This window comes from Poromitra crassiceps (assembly GCF_964638095.1).
Source record: "Poromitra crassiceps genome assembly, chromosome: 9".
Taxonomy (NCBI): domain Eukaryota; kingdom Metazoa; phylum Chordata; class Actinopteri; order Beryciformes; family Melamphaidae; genus Poromitra; species Poromitra crassiceps.
Genome location: NC_139630.1, coordinates 40,756,799 through 40,781,056, shown reverse-complemented (window position 1 = coordinate 40,781,056; position 24,258 = coordinate 40,756,799). Strand labels below are relative to the sequence as shown.

At 45.3% G+C, this 24,258-nt stretch overlaps 1 protein-coding gene across 2 annotated transcripts; it reads left to right on the top strand.

Moving 5' to 3' along the window:
* The first annotated feature begins 2,363 nt into the window (after positions 1–2,363).
* thbs1b (thrombospondin 1b) lies at positions 2,364–21,772 on the top strand. Of its 2 annotated transcripts, none has more exons than XM_083643309.1 (23): positions 2,364–2,500; positions 2,706–2,790; positions 3,012–3,571; positions 4,187–4,262; positions 7,467–7,550; positions 7,822–7,931; positions 8,371–8,496; positions 10,345–10,441; positions 11,516–11,689; positions 11,828–12,004; positions 12,112–12,285; positions 12,397–12,524; positions 12,660–12,812; positions 13,498–13,716; positions 13,969–14,076; positions 14,585–14,744; positions 14,878–14,996; positions 16,665–16,899; positions 17,058–17,285; positions 18,495–18,766; positions 18,879–18,976; positions 19,104–19,243; positions 19,592–21,772. In XM_083643309.1, exons 2-23 carry the CDS (start codon positions 2,727–2,729, stop codon positions 19,597–19,599), a joined length of 3,510 nt encoding a protein of 1,169 aa, XP_083499435.1. In that variant the 5' UTR covers positions 2,364–2,500; positions 2,706–2,726; the 3' UTR covers positions 19,600–21,772. The 2 variants fall into 2 exon arrangements, with proteins under 2 accessions (XP_083499435.1, XP_083499436.1); XM_083643310.1 differs by having other exon boundaries at positions 2,432–2,500; positions 2,710–2,790.
* The last annotated feature ends 2,486 nt before the right edge of the window (positions 21,773–24,258 follow it).

Here is a 24,258-nt window from a genome sequence, read left to right as displayed (position 1 = left end):
CCTGACCTGAGTGTGCGAAATTTGTTCTCCGCATTTGACCCTTCCCCTGGGGGAGCGGTGAGCGGCAGCAGTGCCGCGCTCAGGAATCATATGGTGATGTAACCCCCCAATTCCAACCCTTTGATGCTGAGTACCAAGCAGGGAGGCAAATAGGTCCCATTTTTTTATAGTCTTTGGTATGAGTCGGCCGGGGATCGAACTCACAACCTCCCAGTCTCAGGGCGGACACTCAAACCACAAGGCCACTGAGCTGGTATGTGCATTGTCCCTCAATAAATAAATAAATAAATAAATAAATAAATAAATAAATAAATAAATAAATAAATAAATAAATAAATAAATAAATAAATAAATACATACATACATACATACATACATACATACATACATACATACATAAATGTTAGACAAGAACAGATATACAGACAGTCAAAAGCAGAACCAATCAGTCATCTGATACTCCTAATTGGATGAAACCAACTCACTTGGCTAAATAGACAGAAGTAGCCTATACTATTCTCAATGTAAAATAATCCTAAATAACCTAACTACTAGTACGCAAGGGATTTGACAGGCTTGTTATTAAGTTACAAGAACACAGAGAATGTGAATATCTAGAAAACAAAAAATATTAAAAACAACGAAAGAAAAGAAAGGGGAACACTCATGTGATGGCAAAGACTACTACTGCCATGTCTAATAGAGAATGGCTACTCCACCTCATAGAATTTGGAGTGTATGGAATATAGGAAATAGAACGAAATAGATGAATGAAATACTTATTTTCACTTGGATCAGAAATATTCATTATTAATTCATTATTATAAATATGCATATCATTCAGCAGAAAAGTAATAAATAAACAAACAAACAAACAAATAAATAAATAAATAAATAGACAGAACAAGGCTTATCCTGCATGTAACTTTATTCAGACAAGAAAAAGAAAGTATTTGTAAAGTTATGAACTCATGATTATAAAGGTGATAACAAGCAGGCGATGTTGACAAATACATCTGTATTGAGTTAAGGACTGGAGATTAGTTGGTTTTAAATTGCACTATGTGTGTATAATCTTTGACTATTATATGATATAATATGATGATGCATTACAACATTACCAGTTTAATCAGCAGTTGTATATTATGCAGAGGCTCTGCAGCAGAGCCAAAGAACATGTGGATATGAGCTCAGGTGTGCAGCGCTGCCCATGCCTGCGGCGCTTCTCCAGTGAACTCACGTCGACTCCTAGCGGACAGAGCGGGAACTGCAGCAGGTAGTAGTATTAGGACTGGAGACAGAGGATACAACATGCACTCACTGCAACTGAAGCGTTCAGATCTGACTGTCTGATGCACATCACTGAGATCGCTACAGCTTTTAAAGAATCAGTAAGGAGTGGAAACCCCATAATAGGCCTAGATTTTGGGATACATAACAAAACTATGTCCTTAATATGATAGTGATATAATTAATAAAATACCATAAGAAAGAAAAAGTCACTGTTAACCTACTGGTAAGAACCACATAGCCTAATATGTGGCCTATATACTATACAGCCTATAGGGATACCATATATATATATACACACACACACACACACACACACACACACACACACACACACACACACACACACACACACACACACACACACACACACTGACACACACACGCACACACACACACACACACACACACACACACACACACACACACACACACACACACACACACACACACACACACACACACACACACACACACACACACACACACACATCAGCATAAATGTGATATTGGATATTGCATATTATGTAGGTTTTTGTCACTTTTATAATTATGATTTTATTTTACTTTTTTTTTACTGGATACCATGACACAATATAGAATATCATAGGAATATTATTATTTATGTTTTTTTTCTCCCCCTCATAATGGGAATGACGGAATGGCCCTGTAACACTGATGGAAGACCCATTGCAGTGACCCTGCTCCATACGAGTCCAAGTCCAGAGCTGAAGCTGCATGGGTCCCTCGTCCCACAGTGGAAAGTCTCTCTCTCTCTCTCTCTCTCTCTCTCTCTCTCTCTCTCTCTCTCTCTCTCTCTCTCTCTCTCTCTCTCTCTCTCTCTCTTTCTCTCTTTCTCTCTCCTCTCTCTCTCTCTCTCTCTCTCTCTCTCTGCTCAGCTAAGAGGATAAGCTCGTCCCTTTTTCTCTCCTCGATGTGATTGGACAAGGGGCCACTTCTTAGGAATGGCACCAAACTATTTAAATAGCACTTTGTCCCCCCTCGGCTTAAAAAGGGAGTTTTTTTAGTGGCCGACACCAGCAAGGACAAGTTCTCCATCAATAGGGAAACACCAAACATTCATCTGCGCTTCACACTTGGACTTCCTTTCTCTATTTAAAACGCTCAAAAAATCATTCTCGAGGATTATCGCTGGATTTATTTGGGACTATTATTATTATTGTTGTCCACTATTATTTTCGTTAAACAGGTGGGGAATATTTTCATCTTCCTAGGAATGCATTCATGTTATATTTCAGCTGCAGAGACATTAGATATTGAATTGTTATATTGAATTGTTAATTGATATTTGCAAGTTTTAATAGCCTAGATGGTTGCAAAAATTCTGTTTTTATTTGGTTTTGACATGAGGTTCAACATTTTTAGGAATGTTGATTTTGTGTCGTTTCTCATAGGCAGCAAGTTCCAGCTTCACCATGAAGCTGAGAGGGATATTTTTACTATTGATGCTTTGGACCTGCGAGAGCGCAAGAGTCGCAGGTGAGTTTTAAAGATGCGCAATTGGCATCAGGATTCAACTTGAACTTGCACAAACTTTCAGAACATTTAGAATGCAGCATATTAAAATAAATCACATTATTTCACATTATTAAAACAAAACTCCAACTTCCAAAGGAGTTCATTCAGGGTGAAGATAATTAGGCTATAGAAATCCGATGCAATGCCAGATAGAGGGATGACTGCTTGTTATTCACCCGCAGAGAGTCGAGATGACAGCAGTGTGTACGACTTGTTTGAGCTCGTCCAAGTCCCCAAGAAGAACCACGGGGTCACACTGGTGAAAGGAGACGATCCGTACAGCCCCGCCTTCAAGATCCTCAACCCGGACCTGATCCCCCCGGTCCCCGAGAGCGCCTTTCGGGACCTGATCGATTCCATCCACGCCGAGCGGGGCTTCCTCCTGCTGCTCAACTTCAAGCAGTTCAAGCGGACCCGCGGCAGCCTCCTGACCGTGGAGAAGCGCGACGGGTCGGGACCCGTGTTCGAGATCGTCTCCAACGGCAAGGCGAACACCCTGGACATAGTTTTCTCTACCGAGAACAAGCAGCAGGTGGTCTCCGTGGAAGACGTGGACCTGGCCACGGGCCACTGGAAGAACATCACGCTGTTCGTGCAAGAGGACCGGGCGCAGCTGTATGCGGGATGCGAGGAGGTGAACACCGCCGAGCTGGACGCGCCCATCCAGAGCATCCTCACCCAGGACACCCCCGCCATCGCGCAGCTCCGGATTGGCAAAGGAGCCGTGAAAGACAGATTTATGGTGAGAGCACGATACTTTTATGGGCTGGGGATTGAATGATACATCGAGGTATTGATTTATGATGCCAGTGAAGCCTGATGTATTTTTTAAATGCAGTCACCCAAGGGGTTAGTTTGACATTCTAATGCGTAAAAGTGCGTAAATACTCATCCAAACGCGCAAAATACGCACATGTAGGCCTACAGTAGAATTGAATGCGTGATTCTCAACCTTCTTTCATATCAAGGACACTAATTTAGGTCCATGGACCCCCATTTGATGAAAACTTTGTCTCTCGGAGCCAAATCTGAGAATAGCCTATAAAAATGTGGTTTTGTCCAGAATTCTTTATACTTGTATTAGGCCTATATGAGAGATAGCAGTGAAACTATCATCAAAACAGTCATTCTTCTGCATTCTCTATGTTACTTGTAAATGAAATAATTGCACATTAAGAATTCATCAGTTTGCTGAAGACCTCCTGTAACCACCTCAAAGACCCTCGGTGGTCCCCGGACCCCACGTTGAGAACCACTGACTTAATATGACGATTCGTCTAATGCTTTCTGTGTGATGCAATGTTGAGAGAGTTAATTTATTGTTACACGGCGCTAAACTGCACATCGATACTTGCAGGGGGTGCTGCAAAACGTGCGCTTTGTGTTTGGAACGACTCTGGACACCATCCTGCGCAACAAGGGATGCCAGAACTGTGAGTAATCATAACTGCGACATCTTGTGTGTTTACTCATCATACTCAGCTGCCTTCTCTGCTGCCAAATCACAACAAGTATCAAAGAAATGTGTACAGGCGCCTAATAGGCATGCTGCTGTCAACCCCAACACGATTACCACTGGGCATGGACGAATGCCAGTTTGCAAATATGTCTGTGTGTTGTGGTGTTGAAGTATGTCCACACTGGACTGGGCTGCATTAACTCATTACTTTACTGTCTCTCTCGCTCTCTCTCTCGCTCTCTCTCTCTCTCTCTCTCTCTCTCTCTCTCTCTCTCTCTCTCTCTCTCTCTCTCTCTCTCTCTCTCTCCTCTGTGTGTGTGTGTGTGTGTGTGTGTGTGTGTGTGTGTGTGTGTGTGTGTGTGTGTGTGTGTGTGTGTGTGTGTGTGTGTGTGTGTGTGTGTGTTTGCTTGTGTGTGTGTTGTGGTGTTGAAGTTTGTCCACTGGGCTGGGCTGCATTAATGCATTACTCTTTATTGTAATTAAGGAGTTTGTGAACATGACTGTAGTGGCACTCAGAAGCAATATCCTTATTTTCCAATGCACTTATTTCACTAAATGAACCCTTAAAGACGCCCTATGTTTTCAGATGTATGTAAAATACTTAAAGGGGCCATATTATGCATTTCTTAATTTTGTATCATATATATGTTGTTACAATCTTGGATGGTCATATTAAACATGGGCTAAGCTTCAAATAAATATGTGAAAGTGTTTTAATGTTACCCCCATGAACCACCCCTCGCGCCTATGAACTCTCGTAGACGAGATGACATGGATTTATGGCGATTTTGTGCGAGAACCATAATTTTTGTGACGTCAGTAAGGACTTGTTACCCTGGCAACAAAGCGTTGCCGCCGGCCGGCGCGCAGCGCGCGCACGCTAGCTCCCACCCTTCCCCTCTCTTCCCTGTTCTGTGTTTCAGTAACCCGCGGCGGCGTCACCACTCACCAGGCTCTCTCTAGCCTGGCTGTCTGGGACTAACACAACAGTAGTAGTCTCATGGAATAACGGATTCCAGACCGCAAAAACAAGGAGACGACATGGAAGTGAGCCAGGATGTAGGACTGAAGTGGTAAGTTCTGAAAATATGTGTCTCATCCCAGCATCGGTCCAATGTGCTGCTAGGAAGCGCTAACGTTACTTACCGGCTGGGTAACGTTAGCACTTGCTATTTAGCCTAGCAGCACAGCTGCCTTATAGACATGAACAACCGATGAATGACGAAAGGCACATATTTTCAGAACTTGTAACGTTAGTCCAACTTGCTGACTTCTCCAAGTCCTCATTTTGGTTTGGTCCGTGTAGCCTTTGCTAGGAGAGGCACACTATAGTCACAAGCATTTGGGAAGTTAGCTAACTAGCTACATTAGCTAGTGTGAAGCGCCCGGTGTAACGTTATGGCAGGCCGTGGTTATAGACCAAATCAGCGGGATGTTTACATTTACTTCCGGGTACCCCTGGGTCCACACATTATAATGGCGGTGAACGGCACAAACTGACGTTTTGAAGACAAAAACAGACAAAGAAGACAAAAATGGTTCGTCCGTGTTGTGTTGTTGTTTAATATCATTCATAACAACACTTTCACTAACGTTAGTGGAGACCAGACTAGCTAATTTACCTGTTGGACCAGACTAGAGTAGACTTGAAGCTAAATTAAATTGACGTGGCGTCAGTATCTCTGTCTGTACCAGGCTCGCCGAGAAGAGCCTGGTGACGCGAGGTTACTCTGTAACGTTAACGACTGCAAAAAAACAGCGAGTTTGACAGACAAACAAACGCTATTAGCTAGCTAACACTACATAAAACAAACACAGAAGAAAGGCTAGATACGTCGGACAAGCATGTTTACCAACCGTTTAACCATTTAAATTGAAAGTAGTCGGCTGAAAACAACGAGAGGGTTTGACAGCATTTATTTGACAACACGCACATTTAAACCTGCCGCCTTCCCCAAGTGGTACCCGGAAGTAAATTTGTTTACATGGTGACGTCACGGTGATTTGGTCTATAGAATCCCTGCTTGGCCAGCCACTGAAGGAAATGTCCGGGTGCAGCCCGGCCTAGCGGAGCTGTAGATAGCTAGGGGGATGTTGATAAATCAATTGATAGCTTGCTTTATGTCCAAGTCACGTTTTTCATCGATGGTCAAATTCGTTTTGACAATCAGTTGCTCGTTGATATAATTGTTTTACAACTACCAAATTTAGTAGCCATAGCAGAGATCGCCTGTCTGTTTCTGTTATGCATGACTATCTATCTATCTATCTATCTATCTATCTATCTATCTATCTATCTATCTATCTATCTATCTATCTATCTATCTATCTATCTATCTATCTATCTTATCTAGATAGATAGATAGATAGATAGATAGATAGATAGATAGATAGATAGATAGATAGATAGATAGATAGATAGACAGACAGACAGTCTCGCTTCTACAGCGATAGCTCTCTGGGCAGAAGTTTGCAAACGCAAAAACTCCTCGCGCTGCCCACCTGGAGTATTTTCCGGAGGGTGGGGGTTCAGGGACAGGACCTAAAAACAGAGCGTTTCAGACAGAGGGTGAACTGAAGGGGGCAGTGAGAGCCAGTACAAGATAAACAATGAGTTTTTTAAACTATGACTGATGCAATAAGTTACTCTACTGGAGGCCAACAATAAAATAATAATACATTATATTAGCAAAATATGGGCCCTTTAAATAATCATTTGGATGTGAGGTTTTTCCACAAAAAAGTTTAATTATCATGTTAAAATCCTTATCTACTCCACCCTCATAAAAAAAAATCCAGAGTCTATGAATATGCAAATACAGTATATTTAATCTCAAAAGTTTTCTTGCTAGACACAACCTATTTCACTGGAAAGTGCTTTGTCAGTATATGTGCACTGGTTTCCACATCACACTTTTGTAAGTTGAATATTGGACAAGGATTGGCTTCCAAACTATCTGTGATGTCACAATTCATGCTCGTAGGCCGGCCCCTAAATGTGATTTTCAATGAGCACAGAGAAACTCTGCACAGTGAGACTCAAACATCCAACTGTAGGAACAAGAAGAAAAATCAAATGTTTTACTTCAGCCGGTTTCTTTAGGGAAAGTTTGCTTGTGGCTCAGTCTGAGTCTGCCGATACAGCTGTGGTTGATTTCTGCTTCTGCTCCTGCTTCAGCCATGCCCACTGACACCATGATCCTGGAGAACCTCAACGGCTCCTCAGCCATCAGAACTGAGTACACCGGCCATAAGACCAAAGGTAAACACATGTGGATTCCCATTATACCCTGTTTAACACACCCACAGCTACACATCCGGTGATTAGACTCCAGTCAAGACTGACTATAGAATAGAATAGAATAGAATAGAATATAATACAATACAATACAATACAATACAATACAATTTAATAGAATAATAACAACTGAGTAAGAATACTTGGTTTTCATAGCATTTACAGTTAGTATTTACAGGTCATGAAAAACACCTACATTCATTGTCATTCAGCCTGTGTTTCTCCCCTGGTTCAGACCTGCAGATGGTCTGTGGCTTCTCCTGCGAGGACCTGGCCAGCATGTTTAAGGAGCTGAAGGGCCTTGGGGTGGTGGTCAAGGAGCTGTCCAATGAACTCCGCCAACTGGTGAGGAGGAAAGGAAAGCCAGGGAATGGCTGCCTGCTGTTTCTGCTGCCTGTGTCTGTTTGATGTGTGTGCTCTATGGGTTGCCATCACCATATGTACAGTGGTCCATCAAAATAATTTCCTTTCACAATATTCATTCTCTTCAGTGAGTGAAATAGGGCAAATCTTTGTTCTCTTTTTGTGAAGGTTTCTCCTGTAATTGAAAGCTAACTGGGCTTGGCAATTCTTTGAAATTGCCATTCAAGAAGAAAACAAGGAGGCCTTATGCAGATCGTAGTGAATAACCAGCAAACATGAGTAAAACATTGAAAATGAGCTAAATATCTTTCTGATATCAGTTCAAAACAGCCTCCAGCATGTCACCATTCTTGAGAACCTCTTTGCACCATATTCACGCAGCTCTCTTTCTTTTTGTCTGTCTCCTTCCTCACCCGCCCAGACCGACGAGAACAAGCTCATCAAGAACCGCATCGGCATCCACAGCGGTGTCTGCATCCACAACGGCATTGTCCACAAGAACAGGGACGAGTGGACGGTGGACGACTGCACCGAGTGCACTTGTCAAGTAAGTCAAGACTGTGCATGTGTCACTGTCACATGTGTGTACAGTGTGCCAACACACGTGTGATTCTATGCACAATATGGCTGACTTCTTTGTACACGCACACTCAGCATCACTCAGCTCATCCAGTCACTCAACATCACTCAGCTCATCCAGTCACACTCAGCATCACTCAGCTCATCCAGTCACACTCAGCATCACTCAGCTCATCCAGTCACACTCAGCAGCACTCAGCTCATCCAGTCACACTCAGCATCACTCAGCTCATCCAGTCCTCAACATCACTCAGCTCATCCAGTCACACTCAGCATCACTCAGCTCATCCAGTCACACTCAGCATCACTCAGCTCATCCAGTCACACTCAGCATCACTCAGCTCATCCGGTCACACTCAGCATCACTCAGCTCATCCAGTCACACTCAGCATCACTCAGCTCATCCAGTCACTCAACATCACTCAGCTCATCCAGTCACACTCAGCATCACTCAGCTCATCCAGTCACACTCAGCATCACTCAGCTCATCCAGTCACACTCAACATCACTCAGCTCATCCAGTCACTCAACATCACTCAGCTCATCCAGTCACACTCAACATCACTCAGCTCATCCAGTCACACTCAGCATCACTCAGCTCATCCAGTCACACTCAGCATCACTCAGCTCATCCAGTCACACTCAGCATCACTCAGCCCATCCGGTCACACTCAGCATCACTCAGCTCATCCAGTCAGTAATTGGTAGTGGTGTGAAGGCCTGGCAGCGGGCCAACAGCACTTATTGTTGTAATGAGGAGTCTATGCAGTTCAGAAGTTCAGCTCTATTGCAGCCTTGACCAGACTTTTAGCAGTGCCTTGCCTCTAATTACATAAGAACCAGACCTTGGCACAGACAAATGCAAAGGAGACGTGGGTTCAGGTGAGGGGGTATAATCCCGCTTATCTGCATTTCACTCTAAAAGCCTGCGTTCCGATCAGCTAGTAGTTCCCAGCGAAGTGCACTGCACAGGGTATACAGCCATGTTAAGTAATATGGCTGAATACCCTGTGCAGTGCACTTCACTGCGAACTACTAGCTGATCGGAACGCAGCCGTCTCTTCTACTCTTACACCAGTCCCTATTTCCCCTTCCCATCTCGCTCAGTGATCAGATCCAGCAGGGATCCTCTCTAGAGTTTTTTGTTTGAATCTCTCCCTGAGTCATTCACAGTGTACCCACACAGGTCATGTTGGCAGGCTGGCTGGACTTGTCTGGGCCTCGGTGCCCAGCACAGGTCCAAAATGAAAGTAACCTCCATTAGGACTCTGGCTTCATTCCCACCCTCCCCTGACCCAGTAGGCAGGTGGCTGTCCGTAGGGGCCACCGTTTGCAGCCAAAATTCTGCCTTTCAGTTTTTCCGGTGCGGTCAACCTGGACAAACTCGGATGTAGCATAGGAAACTGAATAAAATGCTTGCACAGACATGGATTAAGCCTTGTCCGGGACTGACATTGCCTTGAAAGATGCACTCATTGGTTTACGCAACAATCAAGCCGTCAGTGACACCATTCCAAAGTGCATCAGTTCCATTTTCAAATGGGGAATTGATGCGCCACATCCGCTGGAATTACTGTAGAAGAAAAGTGTTAGCCTGGGTAAACCCATCCCCCACGTGACCTGCTCTCAGACCTGTTCTCAGTCACTATGACACTATGATACTATGATACTATACTACTACGCTAGTGACTGGGAACTGAGAGAGCAGGTCACGTGGGGGCTGGGTTTACCTAGGCTAGAAAAGTGTAGCAACACTAGGGGATGTCCTTATTTTGAGCTCAGAATAACCTTGGTCCTTCTGTCTGTACTTGGGCAGAACTCTGCTACTGTTTGCCGCAAGATCTCCTGCCCCCTGATCCCCTGTGCCAATGCGACTGTTCCCGATGGAGAGTGTTGCCCACGCTGCGGGACACGTAAGTACACCGATCACTCCTGTTCTCTACAAGCCTGCTCATATTGTTAGAATGTCTACAGCCATCTCCTGTTCTCTACAAGCCTACTCATACTGTTAGAATCTCTACAGCCATCTCCTGCTCTCTACAAGCCTACTCATACTGTTAGAATCTCTACAGCCATCTCCTGTTCTCTACAAGCCTGCTCATACTGTTAGAATATCTACACAGCCATAGGAACGTATAACAAGGTTATGAAGACCTGCTACTGTATAAACGACCCTTGTAAACTGGATTATATATGTTTCTAAAACAGACTGGGCATTCAAACATTGCCCCATTTACTGAGCAAGCCATTTCAATGATATTTGCCATATAAAACAAAAACCCACAAATATTCCCCGAGATGTAAAGGTTTCTATTCAAGAGCAAACATGTTAATTTTAGAGATGATTTAACTGCAATAACATCCTGGCAAATGAAAGGCCGCTTGTGTTTTTGGAACATTGGTGCTTTGTGCCCCAAACATCTTTGAATCTTCAAGTTGTAATGGCCGTAATTTGCCAAATTGGTTAAAGCGGAATGGAAAATTGCTTGACTGTTTAGTGAAGCCATCTTCTACATGAGGAGAAGTGACATGTTCTGCATACCTACGCGGGCTGGGCTGCAATGCTTCCCTAAAAGCTAAATAAACAGGGGGAGGAGCCACAGTCATCCCTTAGCTAAATAAACAGGGGGAGGAGCCACAGTCATCCCTCGGCCGCTTGCTGAAGTCATTACGCGCCCAGGGCCGTGTTTGCAGAAGCTGTTTCCTCTTTAGGAAAACACCAGTCAATGGGGCATCCCTGTGTGTTGGGAGGACAGTGGCCCTCTCTACTTCATCAGTGTGCTGGTCTCTGCCCTTCCTCTCAACAGAGGGCCTTCTCTCTCTCTCTCTCTCTCTCTCTAGTCCCAGCTAAATCCACACTATTAGCCTCCTGCTTTAAGAGCTTTCCCTCCTCACTTAGGGTCAGGGGAGGGGGGGATTGCTCGCTCGCTGGAATAGCTCTTTTATTGTCTCCCTCACCCCCTCTCTCCCTCTCTCCTCCTCCTCAGCGAGTGACTATGCAGAGGACGGCTGGTCGCCCTGGTCTGAATGGACCCATTGTTCTGTGTCGTGTGGGCGGGGCATCCAGCAGCGCGGACGCTCCTGCGACCGCATCAACAACAACTGTGAGGGCACCTCTGTGCAGACCCGCGACTGCTACCTCCAGGAGTGTGACAAGCGCTGTGAGTTGAGCCCACCTGCTCTCATCCTTCAACCATATAAATGATAACTGAACTATGTGGATAGTTTCGAGGGTTAGAGCAACACGCACGTAGCTCCTGGCTGATGACTGACTTTTGGCCTTTCTCTGCGGCGTTCAGTCAAGCAGGACGGCAGCTGGAGCCACTGGTCACCGTGGTCGTCATGCTCCGTCACCTGCGGCGCCGGCGTCATCACGCGTATCCGCCTCTGCAACTCCCCCACCCCCCAGCTGGGAGGCAAGGCCTGCCAGGGAGAGGGCCGGCAAACGGAAAAGTGTCAGAAGTCTCCGTGCCCCAGTAAGGCCCACTATTTGATGCTCATTTCCATTATAGCTAACATGACTGGCTGCATCTATGTTTCAGAAAGTCATTGTGTAACGTGTCTCCTTCCTTGTCTCCCTCAGTCAATGGCAACTGGGGACCCTGGTCACCATGGGATACCTGCACTGTCACCTGCGGTGGAGGCGCCCAGACCCGTAAACGGCTGTGCAACGACCCCGCGCCAAAATACGGTGGCAAAGAGTGTGTCGGCGACGCCAAGGACACCCAGCTGTGCAATAAGAAATCCTGTCCCATCGGTGAGGCATTTTCGACCGTCAGCAAAGCTTCTACATTTGAGTTCCGTCTGTCTTATATTAGGGCTCTTTTAAATGCCGTGTCTTGATTATGAATGAACGTCGTTCTTTCAGATGGGTGTCTGTCCAACCCCTGCTTTGCTGGAGCCAAGTGCACCAGCTTCCCTGATGGCTCCTGGAAGTGTGGGAAGTGCCCAACTGGCTACACCGGCAATGGTATCAAGTGCAAGGATATCGATGAGGTAAGAATTGCTTTGTAAATTATTACGATTTATTAGGCTCCTGGCTCCCCATTTTGTTGCATATTATAACAACTACCAACACTCTAATTTAACAATCGCAAAATGGTTTAATTGTTGCTTTTATCCTAAAAACAGTGCAAGGAGGTCCCTGATGCTTGCTTTGAGTTCAACGGTGTGCACCGCTGTGAGAACACAGAACCCGGTTACAACTGCCTGCCCTGCCCACCCCGCTACTCCGGACCGCAGCCCTTCGGCAAGGGCGTGGAGGAGGCTGCCGCTAAGAAGCAGGCAAGTACAGTCGTGTCTTTGTGTGGAGCTGCCAATCAGAGCACATCAGAGGGCACAGCCACGGCCCTGCCATATCTACGAGTTCATCTGATTGATGACAAGTCGATCTACAAGTCGATCTGAGGGATGACAAACACTGATAACAGAAACAGTTGCTCCAAGGCAGATTTAGGCTTGTGTCTGCCGTGCGCGACCACGTTCATCTATCTGATGAATGCCTGCCTTTCAGACCTGCTTGGAGCCACGAGCAGAATGTCATGAATTCGGACCAGGCGGCAAGCCCGGGCTTGAACATACAGAAGTGCGGAAGTGATAAAAGCTGTAGTTCCTCGAATGGCCACTTGAGGCTGGCTCCAAAAGGGAGTTGTTCCCCGTTCACCCCCATGTTCAAATGCCCGACTTTACAGCAGGTTTTGATTTCACCTTTCATGAGAAGTGTATGTGGGGTGAATTTCCATATAATAATTCACATGTTTAGAGTAAAATAGACAATAGAAAAGACTGTTTTTGGCGTGATTAAAAGGTCGCCTGTCCAGTAATCGCACAGCTTGCAGATCAAAGACTAATAGCAGGCGGCTCTGTGGGAAGCCCCGGTCTGCTGCGAGCTGCACAAGAACCAAGATGGCAGTGGCCATCTTGATCCGGACGGAGTGTCATCAATCTCCGCTCTCCTCTCTTCCTCCAGGTGTGCACGCCCCGTAACCCCTGCCTCGACGGGAGCCATGACTGCAACAAGAACGCCCGTTGCAACTACCTCGGACACTTTGCCGAGCCCATGTTCCGCTGCGAGTGCAAGCCCGGCTATGCTGGGAACGGCCATATCTGCGGAGAAGACACAGATCTGGACGGATGGCCAAACGCTGACTTGGTGTGTGTGGAGAACGCCACCTACCACTGCAAGAAGGTAGGTCGTTGTGGAACAGCAAGGCTCGGAAGTCAGTAAAATAACTGTTGGTATTGGCAAGATTTTCAAATGAAGCCTGGAGTATGTATACATATACACATATACATATACATATACATATACATATACATATACATATACATATACATATACATATACATATACATATACATATACATAATGTATGTATGATCATTATGATCTCTGACTGTGATATATGGAGCATCTGACTTTTTGTTGTCTGTTCTACAGGACAACTGCCCCAACCTCCCTAACTCTGGCCAGGAAGATTACGACAAGGACGGCGTTGGAGACGCTTGTGACAATGACGATGACAACGATGGCATTCCTGACGATAGGGTAGGTGGAAATCTCCTGCTATGGCCCATACAATGGACAAGGGAGCAAGTGTATATTCCCGTAAGCTCATATTCATCGTTCATGCTGTCTAATAAGAAGGCAGGTGGAAAGGGGGCTAGGGGGGCTAGGAGGGGGGGGGGCTAGGTGTTGCATCAGGAAGGCAAATGTGTCTCCCTGGTCTGAGCCAAAACCTCAAATTCCAACACGGAGGTAGAACTCTGAAGCAGCTACACAGTATGCCTGACTAATCCCAACATTACATTTGGGACAGAGCCTAAAAATAAGGGACCTTTTCATCGTGGATCTCTCCCTCCCTGTATATGCATCAACTCAGGCCACAGCAAACAACATGCACTGCACCTGGAAATCTATCCATTCAGCTCATCTCTCTCTCTCTCTCTCTCTCTCTCTCTCTCCCCCTCTCTCTCTGTCTCGCTCCCCCTCTCTCTCTGTCTCTCCCCCCCCCCCTCTCTCTGTCTCTCTCCCCCCCTCTCGCTCTCTGAAACAGGACAACTGTCCCTTCGTCTATAACCCCAGGCAGTATGACTATGATCGCGATGACGTGGGTGACCGCTGTGATAACTGCCCCTACAATAGCAACCCAGACCAAACAGACACAGACAACAATGGAGAGGGAGATGCCTGTGCTGTGGACATTGACGGAGATGGTGAGGACCTGAAAATGTTAACAAAAACGGTGCTTGGGATGTGTTGGAGCAGGTTCATGCTTTTTAAAAAACATGTGATGAACTTCAACCATGAGCTTTCTGGCGTTTAACATTATGTCCATTTATTCCACAGGCATTCTGAATGAGAAGGACAACTGTCCCTATGTATACAACGTTGACCAGAGAGACACAGATCTGGATGGGGTGGGAGATATGTGCGATAACTGCCCTCTGGAACATAATCCTGATCAGGTGTGTTGACACACACACACACACACACACACACACACACACACACACACACACACACACACACACTTACACACGTGCGCAAAACACACACTACCCTTCCCCATTTCCTTCCACCTCACCCACCAACAATAATCCACATTGATCCACCTGCCTTTCTCTTGAGCTGAGCATATATCTCTCTTTCAATTGAGACAGAGGCTGGGTGATGATTAGCCCTGTGGTTGTTGTCTAAGCTTCATCACGCAATGTGACGATGGAGCAATTCCCATGCACAGGGCACATCAGTTCAATAAGGCGTGGGGGGCTAGGGGCCTTTTCAATGCCCCATTGACGTTAGCTGATCTGGCTGCTGTGAGGGAACACAGGCCCTGGGCTGGTTATTACTGTGGAATGGGCTGGCTCCAGGGCTGTGTGCGTGCCCCATCGGCACACCACGGGCCTGGCCCAGTCCACCTGCGCCATGCCACACTAACGAGTAGGAATGTGTTGAACAACAGGAGGGTTGGGGAGAGGGGGGGGGGGTCCAAATCCACATACGTGGTCTGGAAAGGAGTGAATCACATGGCCGTGTGATTCACACAGATAAGCCTGAACTTGCAAGCAGCTATTTTATTCCATTTGCTTTTGAGTAAAGTGCCTCCTGCAAATGTTGCGGCCCTATAGTGCCATTTTGATTCTATCTAGTCATCCACCCCTTCTTCTCCTTCTTCCATTTTTGCCCTGTTGACCTTATTCTGTCCAGTCCTGTCAAGCATTAGCCTGGTAAACAAGCCGGTGACGTGAACTCACATTTCATTTTGTTCGTCTGGCCTGAAGCTTTCACACAGTGTTTTGCAGTGGGTGGAAGTTGGACAGGTGTACTTGCCTTGACAGACAACACCTTCAGCCAATCAGCGTTGGATCCAGTCAAACCCAAATCCACTCGGGAGAACGGCCAAAACATATTTCCTGCCGAGAAACTGTTTTTACGTACGCTGTTGCATACTCCTGTACTTGTTTAATTGTTGTTATTAAGTCTATTTCTGCAATAACACAATGCACTTTATGGCTGTTTAAACTCGACGGACGTTGACGTTAGTCCTCGAGGCGGACAGGCATGGAGGCAGCCATTATTATTTGCTAGCGGCATTCCTGATTGGCCGGTTACGATGTCAACTACGAGGCGGGTCGCTGATTGGCTACTGCAATTTCTGCAAATACCCTCCCAGGGCTTGAGGCCAGACGGTCTGGTAGAACTAAATGAAATGGGAGTCACGTGACCAGCTGGTTTACCAGGCTAGTCAAGCATATCTAGCATGTCAAGCATGTCTAGCATGCTTGACTGTTCGCTGGGGAGGCTGGCGGTGCTCATCAAACAGATTGGAGTAGGAGTCGTGCGAGAGAGTCGTGTGGAGGGATGTTTGATTGTCAGGAGATGAGAACTGTCGACAGATGTTGGACAAATTGAGCTTGGCAGGTTTACAGAGGCAAAGAGTGACTGGAGCCTAAGGAAAGTCCTTAATGAAAGCAGGGGAGGAGAGGAGATGAAAGAGAAAGGGCTGTTGAACAGCACCACCGTGAAATGAAATGAGTGCGATGGAATGTAATCAGTAACGTTAGCATACTAATGCTACATTCTCCATTCAGGCTGTAAGCCAAAGAGCTAACATCGTGCACACACCATTACAGGTGGATTCAGATGATGACCGTGTTGGAGACAAGTGTGACAGCAACCAGGACATCGATGAAGATGGACACCAGAACAACCTGGACAACTGCCCCTACATCCCCAACGCCAACCAGGCTGACCACGACAAGGACGGCAAGGGAGACGCATGCGACCACGATGACGATAATGATGGCATCCCTGATGACAAGGATAACTGCAGACTGGCCTTCAACCCTGACCAGCTGGACTCGGACGGTGAGTTTCATGGACTGTGGTTCAAACAGACCTACAGGGTTTTGACCCAGCAATAAACAACACACTTGGCAATGAGATGAATTGGATGTGTTTCTGCTGGGATAGCATACCTGCAGGTCTTTCCAGGACATCACCATTAATGAATATATATTTACCAGGTGATGGCCGTGGCGATGCTTGCAAAGATGACTTTGACCAAGACAACGTGCCTGACATCTATGACGTGTGTCCGGAGAACTTTGACATCAGTGAGACAGACTTCCGCAAGTTCCAGATGGTTCCCCTGGATCCCAAAGGCACCTCCCAGATCGACCCCAACTGGGTCGTCCGTCACCAGGGCAAAGAGCTGGTCCAGACCGTCAACTGCGACCCTGGCATTGCTGTGGGTAAGTAACGTGGAACTAATTTTGATTTGCAGTGCTATGTAACTGCACAATGCAAATCAGTGGTCAGTTTTGTTGACATGATTTTTAACATTTGATTTAGAGAGGTAGAACACCTAAGTTCTCGGTTTGCTCAACGACAATACAGCTTCTATGTTGAAGGGATACGCCAACATTTTTGGAGATTCGCCTATTTGCCATATTTCCGATAGTACAAGTAGAATGTGGATGGCTTTATCTTCACTGTGCGTGCAGTATCATGGAAAACCCCAGGCTTTTGCTATAAGTTTCTGGTAAACGTCAACATGGCGAATGCCACCCAATTTCGGCCTTCTCGATAAAAACATGGACCGTACAGTTCATTCTATAAGCCAGCAAGCAGATTAGCCTTTTGTTAACATTTACTATAACCCTTACTTCTATCAGAGCCACACATATTTTACTTAATTTGTCAGTACAAAGGAAACATGTCAACATGTTTACCTTAACACGAGAATCATGTGATTTTGGTGACCTTAATTTTAGAGAATTTATCAGATACATTTCAGAGAATCTGGGGGTTTTCGATGGAACACTGCAAGGAAAGAGGAAGTTTGACGACACAGACAGGAGGGTTTCAGATATACATTTGACTCAACTTTACTATAGAAACGGATGTTTTCGTCTGGAGATTGGAATAAACAGGGAACAGAAATCATAGTTTAATTTTTAGACAGCATACCCACCAGAGCCCCGTACACACACACGCACGGACACACACAGACACACGCACGCACACACAGGGCCGGGCAACATTATCCTACATATCAATACTGGGTATCATAACATTAGGATATGGCACAAGCGCTGTCCCTCCATGGTATATTTCCGCATCAAGTACCAACACTGGTACACCCCTCACTGCTACTAGCTTAGGACTAAAACGGCTGTATACGGTACAGCTGCCTACCCCTGTACAGTCGCCCAAAATACAGATTCCAACAGTGCCAGAACCCTCACATGTACATGTTGTGACTCGTGTACTCACCACACGATAAGTAAATCCCAAGGAGGGTTCCAAGAGGGTTCCCTCTGTAACCAAAGTTACTTCCTCATTTGCTCGAGGCACATGTGCTGTACTGATGACTGCACACAGCACATGCGCCTTAAAAAAACAAGGAAGTAACTTTGGTCACAGAGTTAGTCTCTAACTTGCAATTTTTCCCTCACCAGGTTATGATGAGTTCAACGCCGTCGACTTCAGCGGGACATTCTTCATCAACACAGAGAGGGATGATGATTACGCCGGCTTTGTGTTCGGCTACCAGTCCAGCTCCAGGTTCTACGTGGTGATGTGGAAGCAGATCACACAGACCTACTGGTCAAATAAACCCACCAAGGCCCAGGGCTACTCGGGCCTGTCGATCAAAATGGTCAATTCCACCACTGGCCCAGGAGAGCATCTTAGGAACGCCCTCTGGCACACAGGGAACACCCCAGGACAGGTAACACATCTCACACATTTTATGGAGAGGTTCTGGTCCCGAAAGACCAATTTGATCTCTGAATGCCATTATGTGAAATGTTAAACACGTCTGTTTATCTGTTACGCTTTAGGTCAAAACTCTTTGGCACGACCCTAAGAATGTTGGATGGAAAGACTTCACTGCCTACAGATGGCATCTGATCCACAGACCAAGAACAGGACATATTAGGTAGGCAGACGGTATCAGTTAGTGCCAGTAGAGATGAGAAGAGATCAGAAGTTTACTCTATGCAAGTGGTTCAAGCTTTTTGTGGATGTGCATCTGACTAACGTTCCTTTTCCCTGGATCCCTACAGAGTTGTGATGTATGAGGGCAAGAAGATCATGGCAGATTCTGGTAGCATCTATGACAAGACATATGCAGGTGGCAGACTAGGTCTTTTTGTCTTCTCACAAGAGATGGTATACTTCTCAGACCTCAAGTATGAATGCAGAGGTAAGGAAATTGTAGTTTTTTTTTAATATAAAATCAAATCCAAATGTGATTGCAAAAGTAATCTCCCAGCAAGTATTCGGTGGCTTTAAGACCAACCAACCCTTTACATGACGTCAACATCAACCCACACAGACATAACCTTTTCACAGTATAATGTGGCATGGTAAAAATTCATATTTACACAGTTTTGAAAACTGAATGGTTGATGCAAGCATTGTCGACATCTATTCAATGTCAAAATGTTTGCTGGGTTTGTTCGCAATTCCCTACTATATATACAAAATCGATCAATCAATCACTGTTCTGAATAATCAAACTAATCATGTTTTCCTGATATATTTTTTACAGATGCATAAATGCACGGCGCAGGAAGCTCTGCGGAATGCACCTGTCTGTATAAAGTATGAACTTATGTATTCCGATGCAAAGTCCAGGGACCGATTTATCTCCGCGACTCTTTCTTCTGCGGCACGCACACCCGGAACGGGGTGAAGGGCGTGTGGTCGGCCTCAGGGTAACTTGAAGCTGGTTTGGGCAGAGAACCAACCGGCTGACTGCCAGCTGAGGATCAGAGAGCCCCTTCTCCCCCCCACCCCTACCATCCACCCAGAGCAGGGCGAGCTGGGGGGGTGGGGAACAACCACCCCCATACACCCTACCATCCACCCAGAGCAGGGCGAGCTGACAACAACCAGCCCCATGCCTCCTACCATCCACCCAGAGCAAGGCGAGCTGGGGGGCAAACAACCACCCCCATGCCCTCTACCTTTGCCAATGGGAGACCAACACCTTTCTATCCCGGCTCTCCCTGCTCTCTTGCTCTCTGAAAGACCTCATTCATCTGTGCGGGAATGGCTCCCCATAGACAACTATGCACTTCCAAACCTTTACATCTCTCTCTCTCTCTCTCTCTCTCTCTCTCTCTCTCTCTCTCTTTTTTATTTTTTTTCCCTCTGCCCTTGTGCCTTTCTACCTTACTTTCTGGATGGACATCCCAAAGAAAAGACTGATGAAATATTATTTTTGGTATACCAGATCTGCCAGGCTGTAGATTCTGAGTGATACAACTGAGGACTCAAAGAATGAAGAACGCAATAACATCAGTTTTTTCTCTTTTTTTTTGCTTCTTTGTTTTCCGTTAGGATGGCTTGTGATTTAAAAGAAATGTTGGAAGTGAGTATGAAATAGGTGGAACATTATGTTGCGGATGTTTGTGTTTTTGTATGTGGAAGATGTGCTTACCCATATAGAATCCATATAAAGATGTATTGTGAAGGCAAAATGACTAAATTACATTGAGCACAAGGTTACAAGTATAAGCGCCTTTGTGTCAGGCATTAGAGTGATGTTGGCTAACTGAACAACTCTCAGGGTGAGATGGAAGTGACCATCTTAGCATATCAAAGCAGTATGGAGGGTCATATTAAACAGACATTTGCCACACACTCCCCTCTACTCAAAACCTCGGTATGGATCGAGAAACATTCAGTAGATGTGTCTCCTTCAGCTTTTGAGGCTTTGAATTTGAAATGATGTAAATACATGTCATTTATTGACTCTTGCCTACAATGTAGGCAGCAAAGGAAATTGGAATACTTAAAAAGCGAGCAAAAGATTCCCCCCAATTCCCTCCCATGTACAGGGTGCGATGCTGCCAGCAGTAGGATGCCTGGTCTCGTCAGTGTCTACAGAATCACCTCCTGCTCTATACAGTGAATGAGTTCTTCAGATAGGGCTACTTAGTATTAAACCTATGTGACCTGTGTGCCTTTTCTTCAGAGAGAGATGAAAAACAAAGGAAATCTTTGATGTACAAATATTACCTCATCGCTGTTGTATAATTTGATCAAACACCACCTAAGTACTTTTTCATTATGCTTTTGAAACGATGGACATCTTACTGCTACTGTAGCATCAGCTGTAAATAGTTCCTTCTAAAACAACCCAACTCCCAATGCCGTGATCTACGCCAGTGAAAGAGACAGTACAACGGGAGAGTTTTTACAAATCATTTTTGCTTTATGTATGTCCAATGCTCTTTCTAGCGGATAAATTATTGTTGTGTTCTGTATTGTCTTGTCTTAGCTGTTTGTGAGAGGTTGATTTGCGTGCACGTGTGTGTGGGTGTGTGTGTGTGTGTGTGTGTGTGCGTGTGTGTGTGTGCGTGCGTGCGTGCGTGTGTGTGTGTGTGTGTATGTGTGTGTGCGTGTGTGTGTGTGCGTGTGTGTGTGTGAGTGAGTGTGTGTAGATAAATGCTATTTAAATAATTTATCGGGATTCGTTGCCTAAGAAAGGGGGCGTGTCCATCTGTATAAACGGTTTGCACACTGACGTGAGGATGTTCTGTTCTTTATCGTTTTTACCTTTTTTTGTTATTGTGTATCGATGTTACCATCATTTTTGTACAATTAGTTTTGCTTGTCTGTAAACATTTTTACTTAGTTGTACAAAGCAAAAAATGCTGTTTTTATTCATATCAATTATTTTGTTACATACTTCAAGAACAATAAATAGTTGTTAAAATTCTCAGCCTCTTGTCTGTGTTTTTGTCTTGAACATGTTGCACTGGAATTATTTTACCATTCAGGTTAGTCTGTTGGTCATCAAGCATTTTGGCAAAGAAGCCATCAAAACAACAGGCCTGTAACCCTTTCTAGAACTTGTTTAGATAGCGTGGAAATAAAAGCATGGTTTACATTATAAACTCAAAATGTTAGGTGAGTCATGCCAGACACTTATTCCAACCAGAAGTCATCACGAAGAAGACCGGCTTTCATTATATCTATTGTAGCCTGAATGCAATACTCAAGACTTGGAGCGCAACACTTGCACAGTCAAAGTCAGAATGGAGAGAGACTTAACGGAGGTCTTTCTCTCAGCAAAAGGCACACATGGTCTCTGTGATGAAGGCCACATGAGGAATGTGGCACAGCAGTCCGGTCTCTCTCTGGGCTTGATCTGCCTGACCTCTCTGTGATCTGGACAGACCTTTGTGCAAAAGGTTGAACAACACACAGCAAATATTAGGCTGACACAAACCTTGACATTGACTGGCTGGGGTGGGTCTGCAGGGACTAAAACAGCCCACCGGTAAAAGTTTTAACGATACTTCATCATAGTCCGAGTCCTATCAATTTTGTGTTAAAGAATATGCAAACATTTACTGTAATCCCTGGAATGTTGTTGTTGTTGTTGTTATTGCGACATTAACATACATACATACACACACACACACACACACACACACACACACACACACACACACACACACACACACACACACACACATATACAGTATATATATTCCATGAAATATTATTGTTACCAAGGAAAACATTAAACAGGGCGGCCTAACCGCATCACTGTGTCAGTTTAGCTTGTTCACCCTGAAGCTACATAAAACTGTTGAATGTGGCAGCATATTGTTGGAGTTAAGCGGCCAGCAGACGCATAATAACAGAGGTGGTGTGTTGCGGCAAGTGAATTGGAGACATTGTGACCAAAGGAGGAAAAAATGATGTTTCGATGACAACTGGCGAGCCAGCAAGATGCACAACTGGCTGGTTTTTGAGCCGTCTTGCTAAACCATATATATCTTTGCTTTAGTCTTTAATGTTGATTTTAAAAAGTGTCTGTTAAAAAAAAAGGGAGTGGCGGGTAAAATAGCTCTACAAGACAGGCTCATGGAAAAAGTGAATTCCCCACCCTGTAATAATCAGCAGAAATCAGGCATTTATTTATGCAAACATGGTTGAGTATTACTGGAAGGCAAGAGGTTTCCATGCTGTTTAACCACAGCAGGCTGTTGATTGGTTGATGAGGCTCTCACGACCCTTAGCCCGCTGTCTCCAAACACTCACAGATTCACTGTGACCTCTCTAGACTGTGTGACAGGACACCAGTGTTTGCAACATAGAGAATCCCCATCAGTTTATATAGAGCACAGCCAACTTGTGAATTTTGTCTCCAGACAAAATCTAACTCTGAAAACCTCAACATGATGTTAGATGTTCCTCATGTTTGGGAAATGAAGATATTGATTTTAGGTGACACAGATCTATGTTTAGACACCATCTCCTGAAAATATATTTACAAGTAAGATCCTCTTTGTTTCACTAATTCAAACATCTTCCATCATCTCAGTCCCAATATGCTTTTTTTAAGCTCTTATTTAAACAGAAAAGTTAACTAAGGACACATTTGCAGGGGGAAGACGGGGGTTTTGCTTTTGGCTACTACAGGTTTTCTAGCAGTATCAGATCATAGTAGCCTCACTCTGTGACACCTTGTAGGTGTTGAGGAAGGCAAGAGTGTCTGCCTATGTCCACCACCTGCGTTACGGCTCCGTGCCGCTGCCTGCACAGACCCACATTCATGTAATCTGTCAGATGCATGTGGGATCCGGCAAAAATAGAACAGGTGCGTATTTTTTCCGTATCGCATGTATTGCCAATCTATTAACATGAGCGAGAGTCTGTTCCGGCAGTTTTACCGGATCCGCACGGATCTGTAACGCATCTGGTGTACATTGGGTATAAGTCTCGTTTTCTACCCCCTCAGGGATATAAACCAGCAACCTTCCTACCACGACCACCTGCCAGACTCCTCAAACAGACTCCTCAAGTAATGACAGACCAAAGTTCAGAAGACATGTCCAAATTACCTCCAAGACTTTCCATAGGTCTGCTAAAGAGTGTGCTAGGAGTCAGTCACTGTAAAAGGATATGAACATCGGCCTTCAATTGTAGAGACTAATGTAAAGGGCTGATGAGGCTGTCCACCTTGCAGTTACAACGCCTTTATTTAGTTACTGTAATCCACCCAGGGAAGTGGACAGAGTGCCGTCCCCACACCTGCTGCCGCTAAGCCTCAAACCTCAAATGATGCATTGGGTCTGGCTTTGACTTCGCCTCCCATCTCTCGTCCAACACCTTTGTGCATTGAAGCGTTAGAGTGCTATATTAAGATAGAGGAGCTCCCCACAGAACACCACTTCCCCTCCTCCTAGCGTGCGG